At 50.8% G+C, this 22,228-nt stretch overlaps 1 protein-coding gene across 5 annotated transcripts in view; it reads left to right on the forward strand.

Annotated features, from left to right (window-relative positions):
- The window catches only part of UNC13A (unc-13 homolog A), a 69,483-nt gene extending 54,096 nt beyond the window's left edge, over window positions 1-15,387 (forward strand). For 3 of the 5 annotated variants that reach the window (XM_070792556.1, XM_070792557.1, XM_070792558.1), the window contains 7 exons: window positions 2,201-2,257; window positions 2,613-2,693; window positions 3,814-3,961; window positions 5,130-5,186; window positions 7,515-7,607; window positions 8,332-8,491; window positions 10,369-15,387. In XM_070792556.1, coding sequence (XP_070648657.1) covers window positions 2,201-2,257; window positions 2,613-2,693; window positions 3,814-3,961; window positions 5,130-5,186; window positions 7,515-7,607; window positions 8,332-8,491; window positions 10,369-10,669 — 897 coding nt within the window. In that variant the 3' untranslated portion in view covers window positions 10,670-15,387. Of the gene's footprint in view, window positions 1-749; window positions 780-2,200; window positions 2,258-2,612; window positions 2,694-3,813; window positions 3,962-5,129; window positions 5,187-7,514; window positions 7,608-8,331; window positions 8,492-10,368 lie in introns of all 5 variants that reach the window. The other 2 variants (XM_070792560.1, XM_070792559.1) reach the window with 2 other exon arrangements.
- Window positions 15,388-22,228: the final 6,841 nt, after the last annotated feature.

Consider the following 22,228-nt stretch of genomic DNA (forward strand, 5'->3'; position numbering starts at 1 on the left):
AATACATGAACAGTTACCCTTGCTGTGCACTCATATAGGAGCTATCGTGCCTCTGTGCACACAAGGTGTGTCTCCACTTCATGAACAGAGGTTGTAGGGCTTCCAACTCACCCATCCAGCCCTTTGGAGGGCATATGTGTTCAGTATGTTCAGGCACTCTATGCATGTATGTGCATCCCTGTCAGGGTGGAGAGTGTGGGTTTATGTGTGTGATTGTGTACATGTGGCAGGTGTTTAGTAGTACATGTATTTTAGCTCCTGAGTTCTTTTGCATGTGTGTGTGTCTTTGTATGTCGATCCAGGTGTGTGTGTGCGTAAACGTTCTGCATACCCGTGGATATGCCTGGGTGTGTGTCTGTGTATTGTGTGAACTTGTGATACTTGTGTTAGTATGTCTCTTTAGAGTCAGGCCTGCTGGGGTGAGGTCTTGGGAGTTGAGGAAGGAGAGACCGCAAGCTCTGTCTCTCTCTTCCCCGCCTCCCCAAGGCACCCAATCTTGGGGCAGGCTGACTGTGGGATTGGATACCTGTCCCAGGTGATGGGCTGACTCTAGTCTCCTGGCAGTTCAGAGTCTGACCCCGAATCCCCACCAGGGGAAGGGAGGTGCCTAGCTGGGGAGGGGGTCCAGCATTGGACCCAGAACCTGGGAGGGAGCTTGTGGGCTGTGTGTTGAGGGGGACAGGAAAGCCCCACTGAATATCTTCTCAGCAGCAACCCAAACTCTGACCCTCACCTGATTCTCTCCACAGGGCAGGGTGAAATTGCCAAGCCACTCAGATGTAAGACCGGCCTCTCACTGTCTGTCTGGCTCCCACCCTCACCCCTTCCCCCGCACCCCACCCATGCCTCTTTCCACTTCTGTGATCCGTGCCGTCTGGGGGTGTACTGTGACCCTGTCTGTCGGTCTCTTCTTCCTCTGTCTGTCTGGCTTGCTCGTGAGGGGTGGCAGGGGCGGGTGGCAAGTGGGGAGGAGGGTGTGGCAGGGGAAACCGAGGCCCAGGCTGGGCTCGGGAGTAACTGTGCCTTGTGACAGCCTCGGGGACCACAGACAAGGACTAAGAAGAGTAGCTACAGCCAGGATGATAATGCTAATACCACTAGTGGCAGGGTGACCGGACCCCACTGGCCAGCTTGGAAAAGCATCAGTGTGATTCCAAATATTCCAGCTGAAAATGGCCCTCCTCCCTGCTTAGCCTTGCCCAGGTCTCCCAGGCCACCCCAGGACCAGTAATTCAGGGCTCGTAACCTCAATGGTACTCAGCCCCACCCCCCACCATTCCCTAAGCTAGTGTAGGTGCCCCTAGCGGCCAGGGGAGGAAACTGAGGCCCAGAGAGGGCTTGAGACATGTCTCAGTTCACTCAGCATCATGATGGGGGCTGAGGGGCAGGATATATAGCTTCCAGGCCAGGGCCCCGTCTCCCCTAGCGCTGCCCATGACCTTGATACCGAGTAGTAATAACTGTGAACACTGAACAAAGACATGTTTAGTCCCAGCTAAGCCACAAATGGAATAGGATTTCCTCCATCGGAGATGGGAAAACTGAGGCTCAGAGAGGTTCAGTGACTTGCCCAGGACCACACAGCAGAGCTGGGATTTGAACCCAGGCCCACCTGGCCCATCGGAGCCATAACCAGGATGTCATCTTGCTGATGTCTGTTTTGGGGAGGAATGGGAGATGGGTCCAGAGGTGGGTGTTAAGGGGGAGGATTCTTTCTTTAAAAGTTCAGGTTAACAGTCCCCTACCCACCCCCTCAGATTACTGGGGAAGTTTTCCCACAGAGGGAGTTGGGCCCATGGTGGGTGGTAGGTTTCACCACAGTCCATCCCATGGTTTTTTCAAGGCTCCGTGGCCCGGGGCTGGCAAGTCCCACTCATACCCATAAACATCAAGTTGGGCTTCCCCCTCCCACTGCCCTGTTTTCTTCTCTGTGCCATAAACCTGGGGCCATGGTGGAGGTGGGAGGATGGGTAGTGCCCCTCACAGGACTGAGATTCCTGGGGACACGGTCACCATCTCCTCCTCAGCACTTTCTGGGGGATCCAAACGTCTGTCCCCAGGGTGCAACCTGGGGACAAGGTTGTCCAGAGCCTTTGGACAAGAACCAAGATGGCGTCCAGGGCTAGGGTGTCAATGAGGGCTTGGGCACTGGGCAGGAGGGCCTCACCCTCACCGGGGTTATGTCGGTTATTACCCACAGGGAACCCAGATGATCTTCAATGCAGCCAAGGAGCTGGGTCAGCTATCTAAACTCAAGGTGAGGCCAGGGGTTGGGGGCTTCCTGGGGAAGAGGTCTGAGAATAGTGGCGTGCTTTGCAGGCTCAAAGGACAGAAACCCTATTCAGACTGGCTTAAGCATAATTTATTTGCTCAGTGTATTGTAAGGTTCAGCTTCAGATACAGCTTGATCAAGAGGAAAATAATTATTCAGCAAATGTTTATTGAGCACATGTCGAGTGTCAGCCACATGCTAGGCACTGAGAGCACAATGACGAAAAGAAAGACCCACTTGTCCAACTCCTTGGAGTTTAGCGAAGATGAGACCCATAGATAGGCAAATCTCCAGGGAAGAGTTTGCACTGCCCACCTGGCCCCTCTCTCCATCCATCCAGGACCACATGGTACGAGAAGAAGCCAAGAGCTTGACCCCGAAGCAGTGTGCAGTTGTTGAGCTGGCCCTGGATACTATCAAGGTGAGAGGCCTCCCCTGCCCATCCCAGGGGGGGCAAGCAGAGGATGTGGCTAGTGTGGACATGAATCTAGGCTGCAACCCACCTTAATCCATTCCATTTATAAACACTCCCTGATCACCCTTCTTTGTCAGTTCAAGGCTGGCTGAGGGCAGACCCCTGTGGACATCCCCAGCTCTGTGGGGTCAGGACAGGGTACTGGAAAGGATGGGAGAGCCCAGGGAGGGCTTTCTGGAAGACAGCATATGGGAGGTGGAGTTTGAGGAATAGAAATTCACAAGGCAAAACAAATAGAGCATTCTTAGGCAGGGAACCAGCCCTTGCGATAACATGGAGCCGTGAAAGGGAGCTGTGGTTTCCATGAAATAAAAAGTGTGAAGACTACTCTTGTAGAAGGAAATGTTTTGTTGAAATGGAGAATTACAGCGAAATATGGTTGGCAACATATTAAGGAGGGGTGGTTAAGGAAAACCCTTTGAAAACTTAATCAAAGAAAGACAGGGAGCCAGCCATGGCAAAATGGAAAATTAGGGGTGGGGACTGGGAGGACCTTCTCACCAGCAAACATAGAAAGTGAAAACGCCATGAGGCGAGGGAAGACTTTGGGAAAGGTTAGGAGATTGCAGGTTAGAGCTGCAAAGGGCCAGGGAGGGGGTGCAAGACATGGGTGTTATTCTGAGGGTGCTGGTAGCCCACCTGTGGGTTTGGGGCAGGGGTAAGGGTGGGAGTAGCAGGACCTGGGTTTTTTGTTTGCTTGTTTGAATATTTATTTTTATATATTTACTTATTTGGGTGTGTTGGGTCTTACTTGCGGCTCGCAGGGTCTTAGATCTTCAGGGCAGCATGTGGGATCTTTAGTTACAGCAGTGAACTCTTAGTTGCCCCACGTAGGATCTAGTTCCCTGACCAGGGATCAAAACCACACCCCTTGCATTGGGAGCGCAAGGTCTTGGCCACTGGACCACCAGGGAAGTCCTGGGCCCTGGGTGTTATGAAGACCCGCCCTGTCACCCCACCCATCACAGTAGAGGGCAGCAGAGTGGGGGAGGGGCGTTGGGGCTGCCCAGCCAGAAGGGCAGGTCGAGGGTCCGAGCCTGACCTCTTTCTACCCTGCTCCCCACAGCAATACTTCCATGCAGGTGGCGTGGGCCTCAAGAAAACTTTCCTGGAGAAGAGCCCAGACCTGCAGTCCCTGCGCTATGCCCTGTCCCTCTACACGCAGGCCACCGACCTGCTCATCAAGACATTCGTGCAGACGCAGTCGGCCCAGGGTAAGGAGCCGCTGGTTAGCGCGAAGAAAATCCCACCTCCCGTAGGGGCAGCACAGCCCCAAGCCCCGGCGAGGCGGTCGCCTTGGACTCACCTCTGTGACGTCACGAGTCCGGGAAGAATTGACAGCTCCGGGGCGCACGTGAGCTCCATTATGTCACCGGGCCAATGAATGATCTACAGCTTGTACGAGCGACATCAGTGGGCCAGGAGGGAATACATCTCCTGGGAAAACCCATGACGTTAGGGGGTCAGGATGTAATTGAAATCTGTAGAGCGGGACCTCTGTCCGCAGGGACCAGGAGTGATTGACAGCAGTTGGGGGGGGGACCTCGACTCCTTGGTTCCAGAGAGTGGTTGATAGCTTTAGGGGAGGGACTTTGTGAGTCGGAGACAGTGATTGACATCCATGGCAGGGGCGGGATCTCTGACGTCACGAGACCAACGAATGATTGGCAGTTCCGGGGGAGGGACCTCTGGAAGAATGGTTGAAAGTACCCTGGGAGGGACCTCTGTACTGTCGGGGGCTAAGGAGTGACAGCACCAGAGACGGGAGGGACGCCGACCTGGAGGGGGCGGACGGAGAGGGAGTTCTTATTTCTCAAATTCTCTCTTTCTCTTTCTTCTCTTGCCTCTGTCTCCTGTCCATCTCTGAGTTCGCACACAGCAGCTGGGGCTGGGGGGCAGGACTCTAGGGTCCTAGTTCCCCTCCCTGGGGACCCTCCTTTTCAAAATTGGCCCTAAGAGTGCAGACACGGGCGAGAAGGTTGGCCGCTAACCCAGGCTTAGTACCGGCAGTGGAAGAGGAGGCTGGGGTGAGGGGAGCTAAACCCTACGGCCACCAGCTGCCCCCTTCCCCCCGAGTCAGCCCAGGGCTTAGGGCCCTCCCTGGGCGTCGGGCCTCTGCGCTCAGCTTCGTGCCCAGCCCACGCTGCTGCTTTTAGTGTTCCTGGTGTCCCCCCGGAGCGGGAGGCTGTCTGTCTGTCCGTCTGCAGCTGACGTTTCTCTCTCTCTTGTTTCTCCTCCCTCTCACTCGCCGCCCCCTCTCCGCGCCTACCCTGCTCCCCGCCACGCACACTCGCCCTCCATCCTCGCCTCTCTCTCGCTCGCTCGTCTTTCCCCTCCCTCCTCCCTCCCCTCCTTTCTCCACCTCCCCACTCCCGTGATTAGTCCATGGTGGAAAAGGGACTAGGTTTACCCTTAGTGAAGACATTTATCCTGAGAAGGGTACGTGCTTCCGCCGCCCGCCCGCCCGCGCCCGGTGCCCGGTGCCTGCACCCCTCCTGGCCCGGCTAGTAAAAGGCCCGTCCTTCCGCCTCCCTGGCCTGCGGGGCCCCTCCCAGGCCCGAATGGCTTCAGGGGTGCCTAGGCGGACCAGGGGGAAGGACGGCTTGCTGGTTCCACGTGGGGAAGGAGTAGCGATTCGAGTCGGAATCTGTTTCTCCCTAGGTGCTGCTCTTAACCCAGATCCCGGGTCCCCCAGACAGGCGCTTGCCCATCTCAGATTCCAGCTGTGCCACTCCGTGGGTGGGCGCCTCCCGCAACCGGCTGCCTCCTTGAGCCTCAGTTTTCTCATCTGTAAAATGAGAACAGTCAAGGACCCTAATTCATAAGATTATTTTTAGCACTAGATGAATTAAATTTAGAGCAGTTCTTGACATGTACTAGCTGGCAGCAATTGTTAATTGTATTATTATTGTTATTATTTTTATTGATGTCACTTTTATGAGCAAAGAAAAAGAGCATTTTTCAGGCTCTAACTCTGAGCTAGCTTTTGTGCCAAGTATTTCTCGGTATTCTAGAAGACATTCCTTTAGGTTGCCCCTCAGGGTGATCCGTTATTCCATAGATGAGGAAGCTGCCTCAAAGGAGATTAAGCCCCTTGCCCAAGGAACCTTCCCCCTCAAGGGGGCCTGGGATTGGGGGAGTGGGGGTGGGGTTGGGACAAGCACAGAGAGGCCTGGGAAAGACACTTCCCCTTGGAGCCAGCAAACCATGGGATGGGGGTGCCCAGCACTGCCCCCCTCCCCCTTCTTACTAGCTTTGGCCGTGATCTGACCCCTCACCCCACCCACCACTGTCCGACTCCCCCCTGGCACCCCTCAGTCTGGCCCGGATTGAGCTTGCTATGAAGCATCAGCCTGGGGTGGGGGTTGGGGGGGTGAGGCTGAGCATGTGACTGGTTGGGGGAAGTGGGGTGGGAGCCTGAGATGACAAGGAAGGCAGCCTGGGGTGGGTGGCAAAGATGAGGGGGTGCATACCCCAATAATGGGGCAATGGGGGACTTCTGCCCCCTGAGCCTTGGTCACTAACCGCCAGAGCCAGGTAACCTGATCAACCTTGGACTGACCCATTCTCCTACCCCACCCCACCCCAACTTTCTCCCTGTTCCTCCCCCCATGCATGGGGTGCTCCAGGCGTGGTAAGCTTCCTGAGGGGCAGGGGAGGGGCCTGGTGGAGGTGCTGGCGGTCACAGGTCCCCAGGCCCCACAGGATGCCCTTCCCAAGAGTCACGGAAGGTTGGGGACAGAAGCTTCTAAACTGCTCCTTCAATGATCCCCATCAGAATCAATCAATTGGGATGCTTGTCGTGGCTGAAATTGAAAAGTACCTTACCTTGATTCAGGCAGACTAGAGAATTTGTGAGCCTGTAACTGAAAGCCTGTGGATTGATTTGCCATCAGTAATAGCTGGATCTAGAGTCTCCAACAATGCCATTGGTCATTGGTCTCTGTTGAGACCTCTGTGGGATGAGCTCTCCCCTCAGTGGGCCTTGGAGCAGCTTAACCAGAGAGAGACTCTTTGCTAAGAGTTACAGCAGAAGTCCTGGGCCAGTTCCTATTGGCCCAGATTGGGTCACATGACCATCCCTGAGCCAATCACTGCAGCCATGGTCGGAGAATGCTCTGATTGGGCAGCTGTGGTTCATTTAGCCATACCAGAAGTATGAGATGGAGCCACATGGTTGATGGGGACTGAACCAGGATGGAGGCTGTGGAGGTGGGCCAGAGTCTGGATGTATTTTGAAGGCAGACCTGGCAGTATCTTCCACCATATCAGTATTTAGCAAGGAAGTGAAAACAAAAGAGGGGTTGAAGACTGAGGTACAGGGTGCCCCGACAGTTTGAAGATCAACAGAGTAGGAAATGGAAAAAGAGGGTGAGAAGGAGAGACTAACTGTAAGATGAGAACTTGGAGAATGTAGCCTTGTTGCAGCCAAGAGGAGAAACTGAGGCACAGAAAGCCAAAGTGTCAGATGCTGCCAAGATGGTGTGAAAGATGAAGACTGAGTCTGATGACAGGGAATGAAGAAGAGGACATTAGGCTCAGAGAAGTTAAGAGATGTGCCTGAGATCACAAAACAAAGTAGTGAAAGGCTGAGGATTCCCGGCCTCCTTATGAGCACCCATCTTCCCAGCCTGCCCTCAGTGCCAACCTGTCATGGCTGATGACCTGATGCCGCCAGCATATGGTGGGTGGGAGGCAGTCCACATCCTTTCTGGTGGGTGGGAAAGAATGAAGCTCATGCCAAGCACCCTCCCCTGCCCTGCCCAGGCTCGGGTGTGGAAGACCCTGTGGGTGAAGTCTCCGTCCACGTAGAGCTCTTCACTCATCCAGGAACTGGGGAACACAAGGTCACAGTGAAAGGTGAGTGGCCTGAGGTGGGAGGGAGAGTGCCTTAGTCAAGATGCACTAGATTCTAAGACTGAAACCAAACTCAAATAGGCTTAAGAAAGAAAAAAAAATTTTTTTCATTAAAAAAAAAAGTCTTCATAAAACTGAAATGTTCAGAAGTATCCACCTTCAGGCACAGCTGGATCAAGAGGTACAAAGAGTGTTACAGGACTCATTCCACTTTCTCTCCCAGCTCTGCTTTCCTCTTGTGGGCTTTAATTTTCTAGTTAGAACACAGATTGGTCTGTTTTATCCAAGACCTAAAATAACAATGGCTTAAACAAGATATTATTAGATGGAATGAATCTTCCTGTGGGGTAACTCCAAGAACAATCAACCCAGAACTCATGTGGGGGCTGTGTTGGGGATCCAGGCTCCAAACATCTTTTGCTGTATTTTTATCTCTAATGTGTTTTCTTCCTCTATAGGGTCCCAAAGAACTCAGCCCCCATCAGCTTCCCAGTCTGCAGCTAGGGGAAAGAGAAAATGTAGGGCATTCCCCCTGCCTTTGGGGCATTCCCCTGCTGAAAGTTGTTTGTGTCACTTCCTCTTACATCTCATTGGCTGGAAGTTAGTCACGTGGTCATATTTAGCTACAGAAGCATGCTGGGAAATGTAATCTTTCAGCCAGGTTTCAAAAACCACAGCTATGTAGTGCGGAACCCTAAGCAGTCTTACCTTTTAATTCCCCCAACAGTGGTGGCTGCCAATGATCTCAAGTGGCAGACTTCTGGCATTTTCCGGCCATTCATCGAGGTCAACATCATTGGGCCCCAGCTTAGTGACAAGAAACGCAAGTTTGCGACCAAATCCAAGAACAACAGCTGGGCCCCCAAGTACAATGAGAGCTTTCAGTTGTAAGTCTGGGATGCTTTGGGGAGCATGGCTAGGGGACATGATCCTATATGGACCTCAGGGCCCAGTAGGCGGGAGGGATGTCTGGTGGACCAGTGGTTTCTGGGGACAGGAACAGGAGGGATCACATTGTAAGTGGGGATGCTGGGAAGGGAGACACCTTAGTGCAGGAGTGATACCAGGGTGGAGTTGACCACCTTGGGGGACACACAGGTCAGGGTCGGGGACAGTGAGTATGATATAATAGCATAATGAAGGCTCATGAAGGGGAGAAGATGTCTGGCCAGAAGGAACATGTTGACCTGGGGCATTTGGGGGCTAAAAATTCTGGTCTGAGAGGTGTGGGTGGTCATGATGAGGCAAGAAACTTGGGGCTGAGGGGCATAGGGGTGGACCTCCTGGAGTCAGCAATGAGCTTTCTTGGTGCTGTTGGGATAGGTCATCTGGAGAAGTCTGCTCTGGGGAACAAGATTGGAATGTGGCTTGGTCCAGGGCATGGGGATATGTGTCATGTGGGTAGGGCTGAGATCACATCTAGATGGGGCTTCGCAACAAGCAAGAGTAATCTTGGTCAGGGGCGTCAGGAACTTAGAGGAGTGGATGATTTATAAGGAACATAAATAAGTCTGATCAAGGTATATACCTGGGGTGAGGGTGAGGGTTGGCGGATCTTTGGATCATGTGTGAGCCCCACTGGGGCAGGGTAACACTGGGGAGGTGTTCTTGGGGGACAGAGTGCAGCAGGGGAAGAGGGAATCAGAGCTGAAGGGAGGGGGCCCCGGAGCCTGGCCAATCCTATCAGAGAAGAGCTCCTGGTCAGAGGACTTTGGAGAGGTAGGTCACCTAAAGCAATACCTGGGAACAAGAGCACCGCCTAGTAGGGGCAGATACCTCCTGGGGGTGGGCCCAAATAGTCGAGGGCTAGGAATGCAGCCTGGGAAGGAGATGCAAGAGATCAGTGTGGGTGTAGCCGGAGAGAAGAGAGTTCTTGACTAGCCAGCATCAGGGCAGGACCCAGCAGCAGGAACTTTGTAACCTGGAGGAGGGGGAAGAGTGCTAGAGTGGGCAGTCACTCATGGTGAGACATCAGGGCAGGGTTATACGGAGAGGGCACCTTGGGGGTAAGAAGAGTAGGCTAGGGAGCACGGGGGAGGGGCCACGTCAAGGGGAGAACTTGAGTTCAGATGGGAGCCTGGTAAAGGGTCTTCTGGGTGCCACATCTGGGTCAAGGTGGTGCAGGCAGCAGTTCAGCCGGCTGTGGGTGTGGGCGCTGGTATCACGGGGTGGGAACATGGGGCTCTTGGGGTGAGGATGTGGCTTGGCTGGGGGCTGGGAGTAGTTTCATGGGGGTGTCCTTGAGTGAGGAATGAGAGAAGTAAAGGTAGAGAGAATGGGCAAGGATCATGCTAGGGAGAGGAGTTGTCAGCTGATGTGGCCGTGGCCCAGCATGGGGTTGTGAGGCAAGACACCTGGGGCAGGGGCAGAGCCAGGCTCATTCTCTTGGAAGGCTATGAAAATCAGTTAGTCACTCAGTCGTGTCGGACTCTGCGACCCCATGGACTGCAGCACGCCAGGTTTCCCTGTCCATCACCAACTCCCGGACCTTACTCAAACTCATGTCCATCGAGTTGATGATGCCATCCAACCATCTTATCTTCTGTTGCCCCCTTCTCCTGCCTTCAATCTTTCCCAGCATCAGGGTCTTTTCCAATGAGTCAGTTCTTCGCACCAGGTTATGAAAATAGGATCACTTAATGTGGGCGTGGCCCAGCCTCGGAATGCCCAGGTGTGGGCGTGACCCGGTGAGGGAGGAGGAGTCACCGGTGGGGTTGGTTGGCCAGGGGGGCGAGGCCTGTCCTCACGCTCCGCCCTCCCGCAGCACGCTGAGCGCTGACACAGGCCCTGAGTGCTACGAGCTGCAGGTGTGCGTCAAGGACTACTGCTTCGCGCGCGAGGACCGCACGGTGGGGCTGGCCGTGCTGCAGCTGCGCGAGCTGGTCCAGCGCGGGAGCGCCGCCTGCTGGTTGCCCCTTGGCCGCCGCATCCACATGGACGACACGGGCCTCACGGTGCTGCGCATCCTGTCGCAACGCAGCAATGACGAGGTGGCCAAGGAATTCGTCAAGCTCAAGTCGGACACGCGCTCCGCCGAGGAAGGCGGTGCCGCGCCTGCCCCCTAGTGCGGTGCACGCAGGCAGGCACCATTGCGCCTGCGCAGAGCGCGCAGGGCGGGGCGGTGCCTGTGCGCTTGGACCTCCCTGAGGGCGAGTCTCCGGGCTCTGAACGGAAGGCATCCTGCCTCTGCGCCTTTGATTTAGTTTCCCATTCTGGGGAAAGGTGAATGGCAGCGCCCTACCCCCTCAGGAGGCCTTGCGCCAGGGCAAGAGGAAGGAAGAAGCCACATCCCCCCTACTTGAGGCTACTCCCCCAGCGTTTAGGGGCTTTTCGAGCTGGAATGGGAGGAAAACCAGCCCCTGGAGAGGAGGCCAGGTCCCAGAGCTGTGTTACCGGGACGCCCTGCCTCCTGCCCCCTGGAAAAGCCATAAGATGGGTCCCAACCTTTGGGGCCCGAGACCAATTTGCCAAGTATGGAACTCTCAGCTCCCTTGAGGGGAGAGCCTTGGGCAAGGGGCAGGGTTTCCTGGCGCGCCCCCTGGGGTGGTGTGGGGACTGGAGGGGCTAGGGTGGTGGTTAGAGAGCCCCCCCACCAAGGTGGACCAGAGTCCCTTTTGATGTTTGTGCAAAAAATAAGGAAGCGGGGGAGGATGGGATTTCAAAAGCACATGCGCTCTTGGGCGCCCAAACCCGGCCAAGGGGTCTGCTCTGGGACATCCACGCTGCCCCAGCTTCCCTACGGGGTTTTGCCTCCCCCGTTCCCCACCACATATCATAGAGTTCAACCCACTCGTTTGACAGATGGCAAAACCGAGGCCCAGAGAGCTGCTTAAGACAATGCCGAGGGTTCCAGTACCACATCCCCTCCCCATTCCCTTTGGCCTGTGTGCCCCTTTGAAGGGTGAGCTGACATCGGATAACCCGATACAGCTCCCCATTGCTGCTAACCCCCCTCAGGGGACTGCCCCCAATCCTTAAAGAGGTGGGGGTTCAGGGCAAAATCCCCCAGTGCCCCCTTCCACCTCTGGCTGCCACGCAGAACCCCTGCCTTCACTGCTTTCCATTGGGACACCAGGGTTAGATACCTGAGAACTCTTGATCTCCCACCAAAATAGAGTGAAGATTTGGGATTCCCTGGACCCAGTTCCCTGCCCCAACCACTTCCTCCCCTAGAATGCTCCAGTCAGGAAAGAACTGAAAGAGACCAGAAACTTGAGAGGGGTGTGTGTGTGTGTGTAAGTGAATATACAAATTTGCTGGGGAGCTTACTCCCCCCAAATTTCATTCATTCATTTAAACACACAGGCCACAGGATACCCCAGGTGGAGCCTCTACCTGCCTGAAACTCTTCCTCCACCAGGGATTTTGGGGCAGTTTGGCCACATTTCTCCATTTTAGCTCACACAGGCATTTGGGGAGACGTTTTGGGAAAGTTTGGCATGGCTTGTCTTTGCTCAGGATCTTTTTCATGTTGGACCAGTATGTGTATGCTGTGGGGTTTTTTCCCACCAGATTGATGAATACAGGATTGTGCTGTACAAGGGAAAAATTTAAACAGAGGGATGAGAAGAGAGTTAACTAGGCTCCTGGAGTGATGGGGGCTACCTCAGATGGGGAAGGGCTTTCTGCGGAGGTGAAAAGTGTAAAGGAACCACCCATTGGAGAGAAAAGAGCTCCAGGCAGAGGCAACTTCGGATGCAAAGGCTTGGAAGTGGGCTGACTTGAAGCATAGCCAGGTCAGGTGGCTGGAGCTGAGTCAACCAATGGGGTGGTGGGAGATGCTGATGAGGTTGAGGAGGTCTGCCGAGGTCTCAGGCCAGGTGGGATCTGGTATAAAGTCCTGAGGAGTTTTGATTTTACCCTAGAGACTTGGGAGGCCCCAGGAGATTTTAAATCTGGGGAGAGTCTGGATTTCAGGTTTTGACTCTCCCTCTGGCTACCTCATGAAGAATAGACTGATGTGGTGGTGGGGGAGGACAAAATGCTTTCAGGACACTGAAATTAATTCTTGGAAAGATTTTGGAGGATATATTAAAGGATATATATGCCTTGGATGAGCCCCAGGGCCCCTTGGTACAGATGTCCCGATTGTGCACTGCCCAGGGGTTGAGCATCTTTAAGGAGGCCATGTGCAAACTGAGGGTTGTATATTTATGGTAATGGTTTCCCCATCTGTGAACAAGGGTTTGGATGAAGCCGCTGTTATTTCTAATTTACCTGAAAGTATTTGTGTGTCCCCTAAATTCCCTGGTGGCTCAGACTGTAAAGAATCCACCTGCAATGTGGGAGACCCGGGTTCAATCCCTGGTTTGGGAAAATCCCCTGGAGAAGGGAATGGCTACCCAGTCTAGTATTCTTGCCTGGGAAATCCCATGGACAGAGGAGCCTGATGGGCTACAGTCCATGGGGTCACAAAGAGTCAGACATGACTGAGCGTTTTGAGTGTGTGTAAATTCAGGCAGTTTCAGGTGACTGACGGTTCAGAATTAGAGATTAGGATGAAAGTTCTCATTCAGGATGGTGGGGCGGGAGGGCCCCCCCGCCCCAGGGACAAGGGACAGGCTGGAGGTGTCTTGCAGGGAACTTGGAGTCTCCGTCATGAGGCCCAAGAGGGAAATTTGAACTTCAGACCATCCAAGAGGTGGCGGTGGACTGGATGGCTGACTTGGAGATGCGGAGAGGAGCAACATCCAAAGGGGAGTTAATCTGTGATTTGGAGTAGGCTCTGAAAGACTTCCTGAATGACTGGCAGGAAAGGGCAGGGGGAGCTGAGCTTCTGCCAGAGAAAGCCAAGGTGTTTCCCAAAAGCTTTATTGGGAGGTGCTCTGGTCTAGGGTGTGTGAGTGAGTGTGTGTGTGTGTGTGTGTGTGTGTGTGCTTCCCTAGCACCGGGCCAGGCACATGGAGGGAGCCTCAGGGAGTATTTGTCAAATGACGTTTTCTGACTCCCAGGCTAAAACTGTTGGGGAAATTTTCTCTCACTTCTTCCCCCCAGAGAACTGGTAGTCATTCCTCAAAACTCATCACAAATATTCCCTTCTGTGGAAAACCTCTGATCCCCCTCAGGACTTCCCCAGACACTGTCCCTCTGTCCGCCCCTCCCCCAGCCTCTGTCTCTGATGCCATGGAGCTGAGGGTATCTGTGAAAGGCTCTCTTTCCCTGCAAGATGGGGCTCTGAAGCCCCTCGAGAGCCCGTTTCAGTGAGCAAAGGCTGGGCCCGGGGGGAGGGGATGTCTAATTGAATTATGTCTCAGGCAGGGAGTTCTGTGTGTCCCCACACATTCACGTGTGTCTGTCCATACCAACCTTCCCCTCCCACACAGATCTAGGCACCCAGGAGGTATTCCCAGCAGACTGGCTGAGCCACAGGGCAAAGAGTAAAGAGAGGACAGAGGGGACTGGAAGTGTTTGAAATCACAACGACAAGGCTCAGAGAGGAGCAGAGGGCCACCCAGCATTGGACGATACCTTTGGGCTTCCACCATTTCACCTGGGGTGCCTGGGGTTCTGAGCGCAGGTGGGGTCCTGGCATTGCATTTGGAACTTGTTCCATGCGGGGAACTTGCCCCAGACTTTCATGGATCAGGAAAAGGATAAAATAGGCTCGTAGTGGGATCAGGGTAGGGTGGGGGGTGACATTGAGGGACACAGCCAATCCCCGCTCAAAAGGGAGGAGACAGCAAGGACCCAAAGAAGAGAAGGGAGGGAAGGAGAGAAAAGAGGGGTGGGCAGACAGAGGAAGAAGTCAAGAGGATCAGATCCTGCCTGGATGGGAACAGCCAGAACTTTGAAATGAAGAGAGAGCAATTCAGAGATGGGGCTGCAGAGACAGGAGAGAAAGGGCAAAAACAGAACTAGAAGGAAGAGGGACCTCCTTGCTCTCTCCAGTCTGTCCTCAAAAGATTTACCTAAAATAAGGAGGTGCCCAGTGGCATCCCCCAATCCTGGTTCTCCGGCACTACATCCTGAAACCTCACCATGCCCCCATCAGAGATGCAAAAAAAAAAAAAAAAAAAGACTTAGCCAACTAGAAATCCTTGGGACCTCTCCAGCTGGGACCTCAGAGACCTTTCTGTCCTTCACCCCCAGCAATGTCCATCTTACAGGTGGGAACACTGAGACACGGGGGCAGAGGGGAGACAGCCCAGAGTTGCCCCAACTCTGCTGCTCAGGCAGAGAGGGAGGGGAACTCACTGTGGAGCTGCTCTACATCATGACCCCTGCTGTCTCCTGAACATCCTTTCCTAATAATTGTCAAGGACCAAAGTCATTTTCGCTGACACGTGTTGCTTTTCTCTTTGCCTTTTTTTTTTTTAAAGAGACAAATCAAGTTGACAGTGTCAAGTAAGACCCCCTCCATCTGCCCCCCACCCCCCGCCCAGCCACAGTGACTCTTGTGCAAGGCATAGGTCACTGGCGGACGGTCCCTAGGCATCCCTGGCTACACAGTCAGGGAAACTCAGACCCCACTTCCGGCCCCGGCCCCTTGAGACCCTGAAACCTGGCCACGCAGTCCAGGGAGGTTCTTCCTCCACACACCTTCTCTTAGCATGTGATTGCAAATGTGAACTCAAAATGCTGTTTGTCTGTTTTAATTCCATCCCGTCAGTCTGGCATCTGCACAGATGTCCCCATTTCTCTGTAAATATTGGAACAAATGTTTAAAACCAACGAGAAGTGGTCATGAATGCATGGTGTTGAGATGTTTTGCACTATTCTGACTTTTTGGTCTCTGTAAAAATATTTTATTAACAGCAGACATTAAAAGAAGAAAAAGCACACAGCCTCGATGTGTGGTGACCTCCTTGTCTTCCTAAATTGGCCAAAAAACCACAAAGAACCTACTGTGAGCAGCCACTCTTCAATATACTTCCCGCCCACGAATGCAAATCATTACAACTACCATGGTCTCATTTTACAGAGAAGAAAGCAGGTCTAGGGAAGGGAGATACTTCGGAAGGAATGGAGCCAGGCTCTGAACCCAAGGTATTGGGCAGCTGTCGCTCTTTGCTCAAACAAGACACAAATGCCAGAGACACATTTAAATTCCACCCACTCACCCTTGTTTGGAAGTATTTTTGTTTTGTTTTCTGATGTAGCAGGTGAGAATCTCATGTTATCAACTTGGATGGGCAAAGAATGAAGCTTCATTTTTCTATATATCTGAGTTTGACTTCTCTGTTGATCCCCCATCCCACCAGGGAGCCAAAATGGAATCTTACTCAACTCAGGGTTTCCTCGGTAAAGTCCGGAGATTCCTCTTGAGGTTTCTTCTATAGGTTTCCTCCTAAGACCCGGAGTTGTCTCTACATTTGAGTGGCCAGGGCAGGGGCTGTGGGATCCACCCCTGGAAGCGAGTTTGATAAGTGCATTTGGCTGCAAGTAACAGTCAGAAAGGCTAAAAGTAAGGGACTTCCCTGGTGATCCAGCAGCTAAGACTCTGTGCTTCCACTGCAGGAGGCATGAGTTTGATCCCTGATTGGGGAACGAGCATCCTGCATGCTGCATGCCAAAAAAAAAAAAGGGTAAAATATAAAAGAAAAAGTGGCTAAACCACAGGGGTAACCCATAGCTCAGTAACTCTGTCCTCAAGAGAGGCTTGCATGTGGGCAAGATTGGAAGCCGCGTCAATGACATGGTATCTTCACACAGTGGAGGAATATTATACAGCTATGAAATGGATAAGGCACACGTGTCTGCCTGACCTCTGTGCAGGCAGCCTGCAGGTCCTGAGCACCCTGCAAGTTCTTTTTTTAAAAATGAATGCTTTTTAAAAGTTATCTGTTTGAGTAAAAGACTCCTTACTTCTATTTCTGCAGACTCCACCTGGCTTTCAATTATTCGGATACATTGTCTTTTGCAGTTCTTCACTTATAACAGTTTCTTCAGCAACGTCCTTTGCTGGTACTGTTAATACTTGTTGTCCATCTGGCCCGACCACAATGATGGGCTGACCTAGTCCACTTGTTTGAGCGGAGTGCAAATTTCCAAGCTGAATTCCATCTGTTAACTATTGTGATGACCTGAGGGATTTTTGGTCTTTGTTACATCATGCTGGTTCCTTGGTTGTGGCATGCGGAATCTTTAGTTGTGGCACTCAAACTCGTGTGGCATGCGGGATGTAGTTCCCTGACTAGGGATTGAACCCAGGCCCCTGCACTGGGAGCTTGGAGTCTTAGCCACTGGACCACCAGGGAAGTCCACCTGCAAGCTTTTGCTGACTGTGCCAGACTGCAGATGCGTACTTCTCCCAAGACCAAGCAGTTTCCATAGCTAAGCACATAGGCTACACAACATGACTTTCTTTTCTTTTTAGCTGGGCCACGAGGCATGCGAAATCTTAGTTCCCAGACTAGGGATTGAACTCATGCCCCTGCGGTGGAAGCAAGGAGTCTTAACCATTGGACTGCCAGGAACCCTGCCCCCACACCCCCTGCCCAGCATGACTTCTGCGTAACTAATTCGTTCCTGACAGAGGGAAGCCGGCTTGTTTACCGCTTTCTACAGAAGGTGCTCAGCCCTTGGCCCCCTGCCTCTCAGCATGTGAGTCCACTGTGTCACCCATGAGGCTTGGGGGCTGAGGCTCATGCTTGCTGAACTGTGAGAAAGAAACTTTCTTGCTCCGATGCAGTGAGTCCCACAGCTGACTCCACACCAGTGGCTGAAGGACAGGCTTATTTCTGCCGTTCTCTAGGAAGTGAGCTGCTTCATTCTGACGAATGAAGTGTGATGATGAGTGAAAAAAAAAAAATCCTAGAAGGTTTCAAAGAGCATGATACTACCTTTATAAAGCTCAAAAGATCTACCAGGTACACCCACAGAGATTTTGTCTAGGGATAATTAAGGGTGAAGGCAATGGCACCCCACTCCAGCACTCTTGCCTGGAAAATCCCACGGACGGAGGAGCCTGGTGGGCCACAGTCCATGGGGTTGCTAAGAGTCAGACAAGACTCAGCGACTTCACTTTCACTTTTCACTTTCATGCATTGGAGAAGGAAATGGCAACCCACTCCAGTGTTCTTGCCTGGAGAATCCCAGGGATGGGGGATCCTGGTGGGCTGCCGTCTATGGGGTCACACAGAGTCAGACATGAGTCTGCTAAGTCAGACTTAGCAGCAGCAAGGGTGATTAATAAAACAGGATAAGCACAAAACTTCCCCAGTGGCTCAGTGGATAAAGAATCCGTCAGCAAAGCGGGAGACATGGGTTCAATCCATGAGTTGGGAAGATCCCCTAGAGAAGGAAATGGCAACCCCCTCCGGTATTCTTGCCTGAAAAATCACATGGACAGAGGAGCCTGGTGGGCTACAATCCAAAGGGTCACAAAGAGTTGGACACAACTGAGCGACTAAGCACAGCACATACAGCAAGGTTGAAAAATTGAGAATTCTACCCTTATATACACTGGCTGTTATCAAAAAGCAAAAAAAAAACAGGAAACAAGCATTGGTGAATATGTGGTGAAATTGGAACATCTGTGCACTGTAGGCGGCAATGCAAAATGATATACCTGTTGTGGAAAACAGTACATGGTTCCTCAAAAGATTAAACATGAAATGTAAGTTGGTGCAGCCACTATGGGGAAGAGTATGGAGACTCTTTTAAAAAAAACTAAACACAGAGTTACCATATGATCCTGCAATCCTACTTCTGGGCATATATCTGGAAAAACAAAACTCTAATTCAAGAAGATACCTGCATCGCAGTGTTCACAGCAGCACTATTACAATTGCCGAGACACGGAGAAATAGCAACAACCTCAGATATGCAGGTGACACCACCCTAATGGCAGCAAGCGAAGAGGATCCAAGGAGCCTGTTGATGAAGATGAAAGAGGAGAGTGAAAAAGCTGGCTTAAAGCTCAGCATTCAAAAAATGAAGATCATGGCATCCAGTCCCATCACTTTATAGAAAATAGATGGGAAAAAAGGTGGAAACAGTCTCAGATTTCATTTTCTTGGGTTTCAAAATCAGTGCAGATGGCGACAGAGTCATGAAATTAAAAGACACGTGTTCCTTGGAAGAAAAGCTATGACGGATCTAGACAGCACATTAAAAAGCAGAGATCATTTTGCAGACAAAGGTTTGTATAGTCAAAGCTATGTTTTTTTCAATAGTCGTGTATGGATGTGAGAGTTAGACCGTAAAGAAGTCTAGGCGCCAAAGAATTGATGCTTTGAACTGTGGTGTTGGAGAAGACTTTTGAGAGTTCCTTGGATTGCAAGGACATCAAACCAGTCAATCCAAAAGGAAATCAACCCTGAATATTCATTGAAAGGACTGGTGCTGAAGCTGAAGCTCCAATAGTTTGGCCACCTGATGTGAAGAAATGAATTTATTTACAAAAGAGAAATAGACTCACATATAGAAAACAAACTTTTGATTGCCAAAGGGGAAAGGAGGGTACAAATTGATAATTTGGGATTAAAAGATACATACTACTATATATAAAAAAGATAAATAACAAGGACCTACTGTATACACAGAGAACTATATTCAATATCTTGTAATAATTGAAAAGAATCTGAAAAAGGAATATATATGTATAAATATACATATAACTGAATCACTTTGCTGTATACTTGAAACATTCTAAATCATCTATACTTAAAAGTCAAAAATAGAATTACCAAATGATCCAGCAATTCCACCTCTTGGCATATGCCCCGAAGAACAGAAATCAGGGTCTCAAAAAGATATTTGTACACCAATGTTCATAGCAGCATTATTCACAATAGCTAAAACATGGAAGAAACTCAAGTGTCCCTCATCAGAAGAATGGATAAGCAAAATGGGATCCATCCAGTCAATGGAATATTATTCAGCCTTAAAAAAGAAAGCAATTCTGCTGTATGCTACAACCGGATAAACCTTGAGGACATTCTACTGAGTGAAATAAGCCAGTTACAAAGTGACAAATACTCTATGATTCTAATTATATGAGGTACTCAAGACTAAGCAAAATCACAGAGACAGAAAATATAGTGGTGGTTTCCAGGGACTGGGGAAGGGGGAATGAAGAGTTAGTGTTTAACAGGTACAGAATATCAGTTTTACAAATGAAATAATTTTGGGGATGAAGGGTGGTGATGGTACGCAACACTGTGAATGTATTTAATACTACTGAGCTGTACACTTAAAAATGGTTAAAATGGTAAAATTTAGGTTATATGTATTTTAACACAATTTCTAAAAATCAAGGATTAAAAAAGGAAACATAAAAACCAAGGACAGTGGTTGCCTTGCGGAGTGGGGAGGGCAGGGAGGTGGGAGCAGGGAGCAGGGAAAAGTGGGCGAGATATCAATAAAAAGCTGGTCCTTTAGTGGGCAGTGGCTTTGTAGGGGTTTATTTTATAATGTACAACATATATTTTTGTGGTAGAGGTAGATGGTTACCCCTCCCCCAGCACTTTCTTCCCTCCTTTAGTACAATAATAGAAGCATCATTTGTGGACATGGCTAATCAAAGGCTACATTTACCAGCCTTCCCTGTAGCTTATGGTCATGTGACCATTTCTGGCCAATGAGGTATGAGCAGAAGCCACATGGATGAAACTAGGTCATATCCTTAAAAAGAAGGCTAGACAGGTCCTGTGTTGGCCAGTGTTTGCTGTCTTTTCTCTGTCTTTAATGGCCTTTTTCTCAATCCCAGAATGGCTGTCAGAGCTCCAAAACTCCATTTGTGTATATCTCTTTTTCTAAGGCAGTTAAAATTTTCTGGGACTCTCCTTTTGCACACCATTGGCCAGAAATGGGTCACAAGCCTACACCTAAGCTGACAAGGGAGATGGATCACCAGGGTTGGTGTAGACCAATGAGACCTTTAATACTGGTTCCTACCTCCCACCAGGCTACCCAGCCCATGAAGCAAATGGTGGCTTCCAGGTAAACAGCCCCCAGAATCAGCCACGTTCATTGTCCTTGCTCCACTCTGGGATGGCCTCTGTATTAGTTACCTAATACTATGTAACAACTGCCTTCAAATGCACCAACTTAGAACAACAAATACTGGGACTTCCCTTATGGTCCAGTGGCTAAGACTCTGAGTTCCCAATGCAGAGAGCCCAGGTTTGATCCCTGGTCAGGGAACAAGATCCCACGTGCTGCAACTAAGAGTTCATATGCTGTAACTAAAGATACCACAAGTCACAGCTAAAAAAGATGCAGCATGCTGCAGCTAAGGCCTGGCCCAGCAAAATAAGGAAATATAAATACTTTTAGAAAAAAAAGAGCAACCAATATTTATCATCTCACGGTTTCTCTGGGTCAGGGATATGCCTCTTCCTCAAAGTCTCACACAGGCCACAATCAAGATGTTGGCCAGACCTGTGGTTTCATGTGAAAGCTCGACTGTGGGAGGAGCTACTTCCCAATTCACTCATGTGGTTGTTGGCTGGTTGATGGCTCCTTGCTGGCCATTAACTGGGGGTTCCCTTCAGTTCTATGCCAGGGGCCTCTGCACAGGACAGCTCACAACATAGCAGCTGGCTTTATCAGAGAGAGACATAGATGTTCCAGTCCTTTGTAACCTAATCTCAGATGTGACATCCCATTACTTTTGTTATAATCTATTAGTTAGGAGGGAGTCATTATGTCCAGCCCACATCAAGGGGAGAAGATGACACAAGGGCTTGAAGACCAGGCAGAGATCATTGGGGGCCATCTTGGGGGTTCCCCAACTATGACCACACTCCCTTTGGTTTTAAATTCCCACCCTAATCCTGAGGCTTACAGGAGTTTGGCCATTTTGGTCTGCCTTTTTTTCTGCTGGAAAAAATGCATTGGAACTGAATGACAATAGAGTATAATCCAACATCAGAAATAAATGGAAGATAATCCTGCCAGAAGTTTACAAGGGCTCCACTGAGGATTTTCATAAAAACAGAAATGGGGTTTCTGTGTCAAAAATTAAAAGCAAAGCATTTGAGGGCTCTGGCTTACCCAACATGAAACTACTCTTGTTGAACCTCTAAGTCATGTCCAACTCTTGGTGACCCCATGGACTGAAGCCTGCCAGGCTCCTCTGTCCGTGGGACTTCCCAGACAAGAATACTGGAGTAGGTTGCCATTTCCTTCTTCAGGGGATCTTCCCAACCTAATGATCAAACCTGTGTCTCCTGCTTGGCAGGCAGATTCTTTCCACTGAGCCACTTGGGAAGTCCCTACATGAAATTATATACAAAACCCAACTCTGGGCATATTAAACATTGTGAAAAGCAAAATGATAAAAGATTTTAGGAGTCAGTGTAAGAAAATAGCTTTATGACGTTGGCACCAGGAAAACTTTTTAAAGGAGACACAACAAGCATGAAAAGGAAGATACAGGAAAAGATGATCAACTCAACTTCATTAAAATGAAATATTTCAGTTCATCAAAGACACCGTGAAGAGAATGAAATGCCAAGCCAAATATTGGGAGCATATGTGTGCACCACACCTGACCAAAAAAAAGAATAGTATCAGGACTTCTCTCGTGGTCCAGTGGTTAAGCATCCACCTTCCAATGCAGACAACTTGGGTTTCATCCCTGGCTGGGAAGTTAAGCTCCCATACGATGTGGGGCAACCAAGTCTGAATGCTGCAGCTGGAGAAAGCCAGAGCCCCGCAACAAACAGCCCTCATGC

The sequence above is a fragment of the Bos indicus genome, chromosome 7 (genome assembly GCF_029378745.1).
Source record: "Bos indicus isolate NIAB-ARS_2022 breed Sahiwal x Tharparkar chromosome 7, NIAB-ARS_B.indTharparkar_mat_pri_1.0, whole genome shotgun sequence".
Classification (NCBI taxonomy): domain Eukaryota; kingdom Metazoa; phylum Chordata; class Mammalia; order Artiodactyla; family Bovidae; genus Bos; species Bos indicus.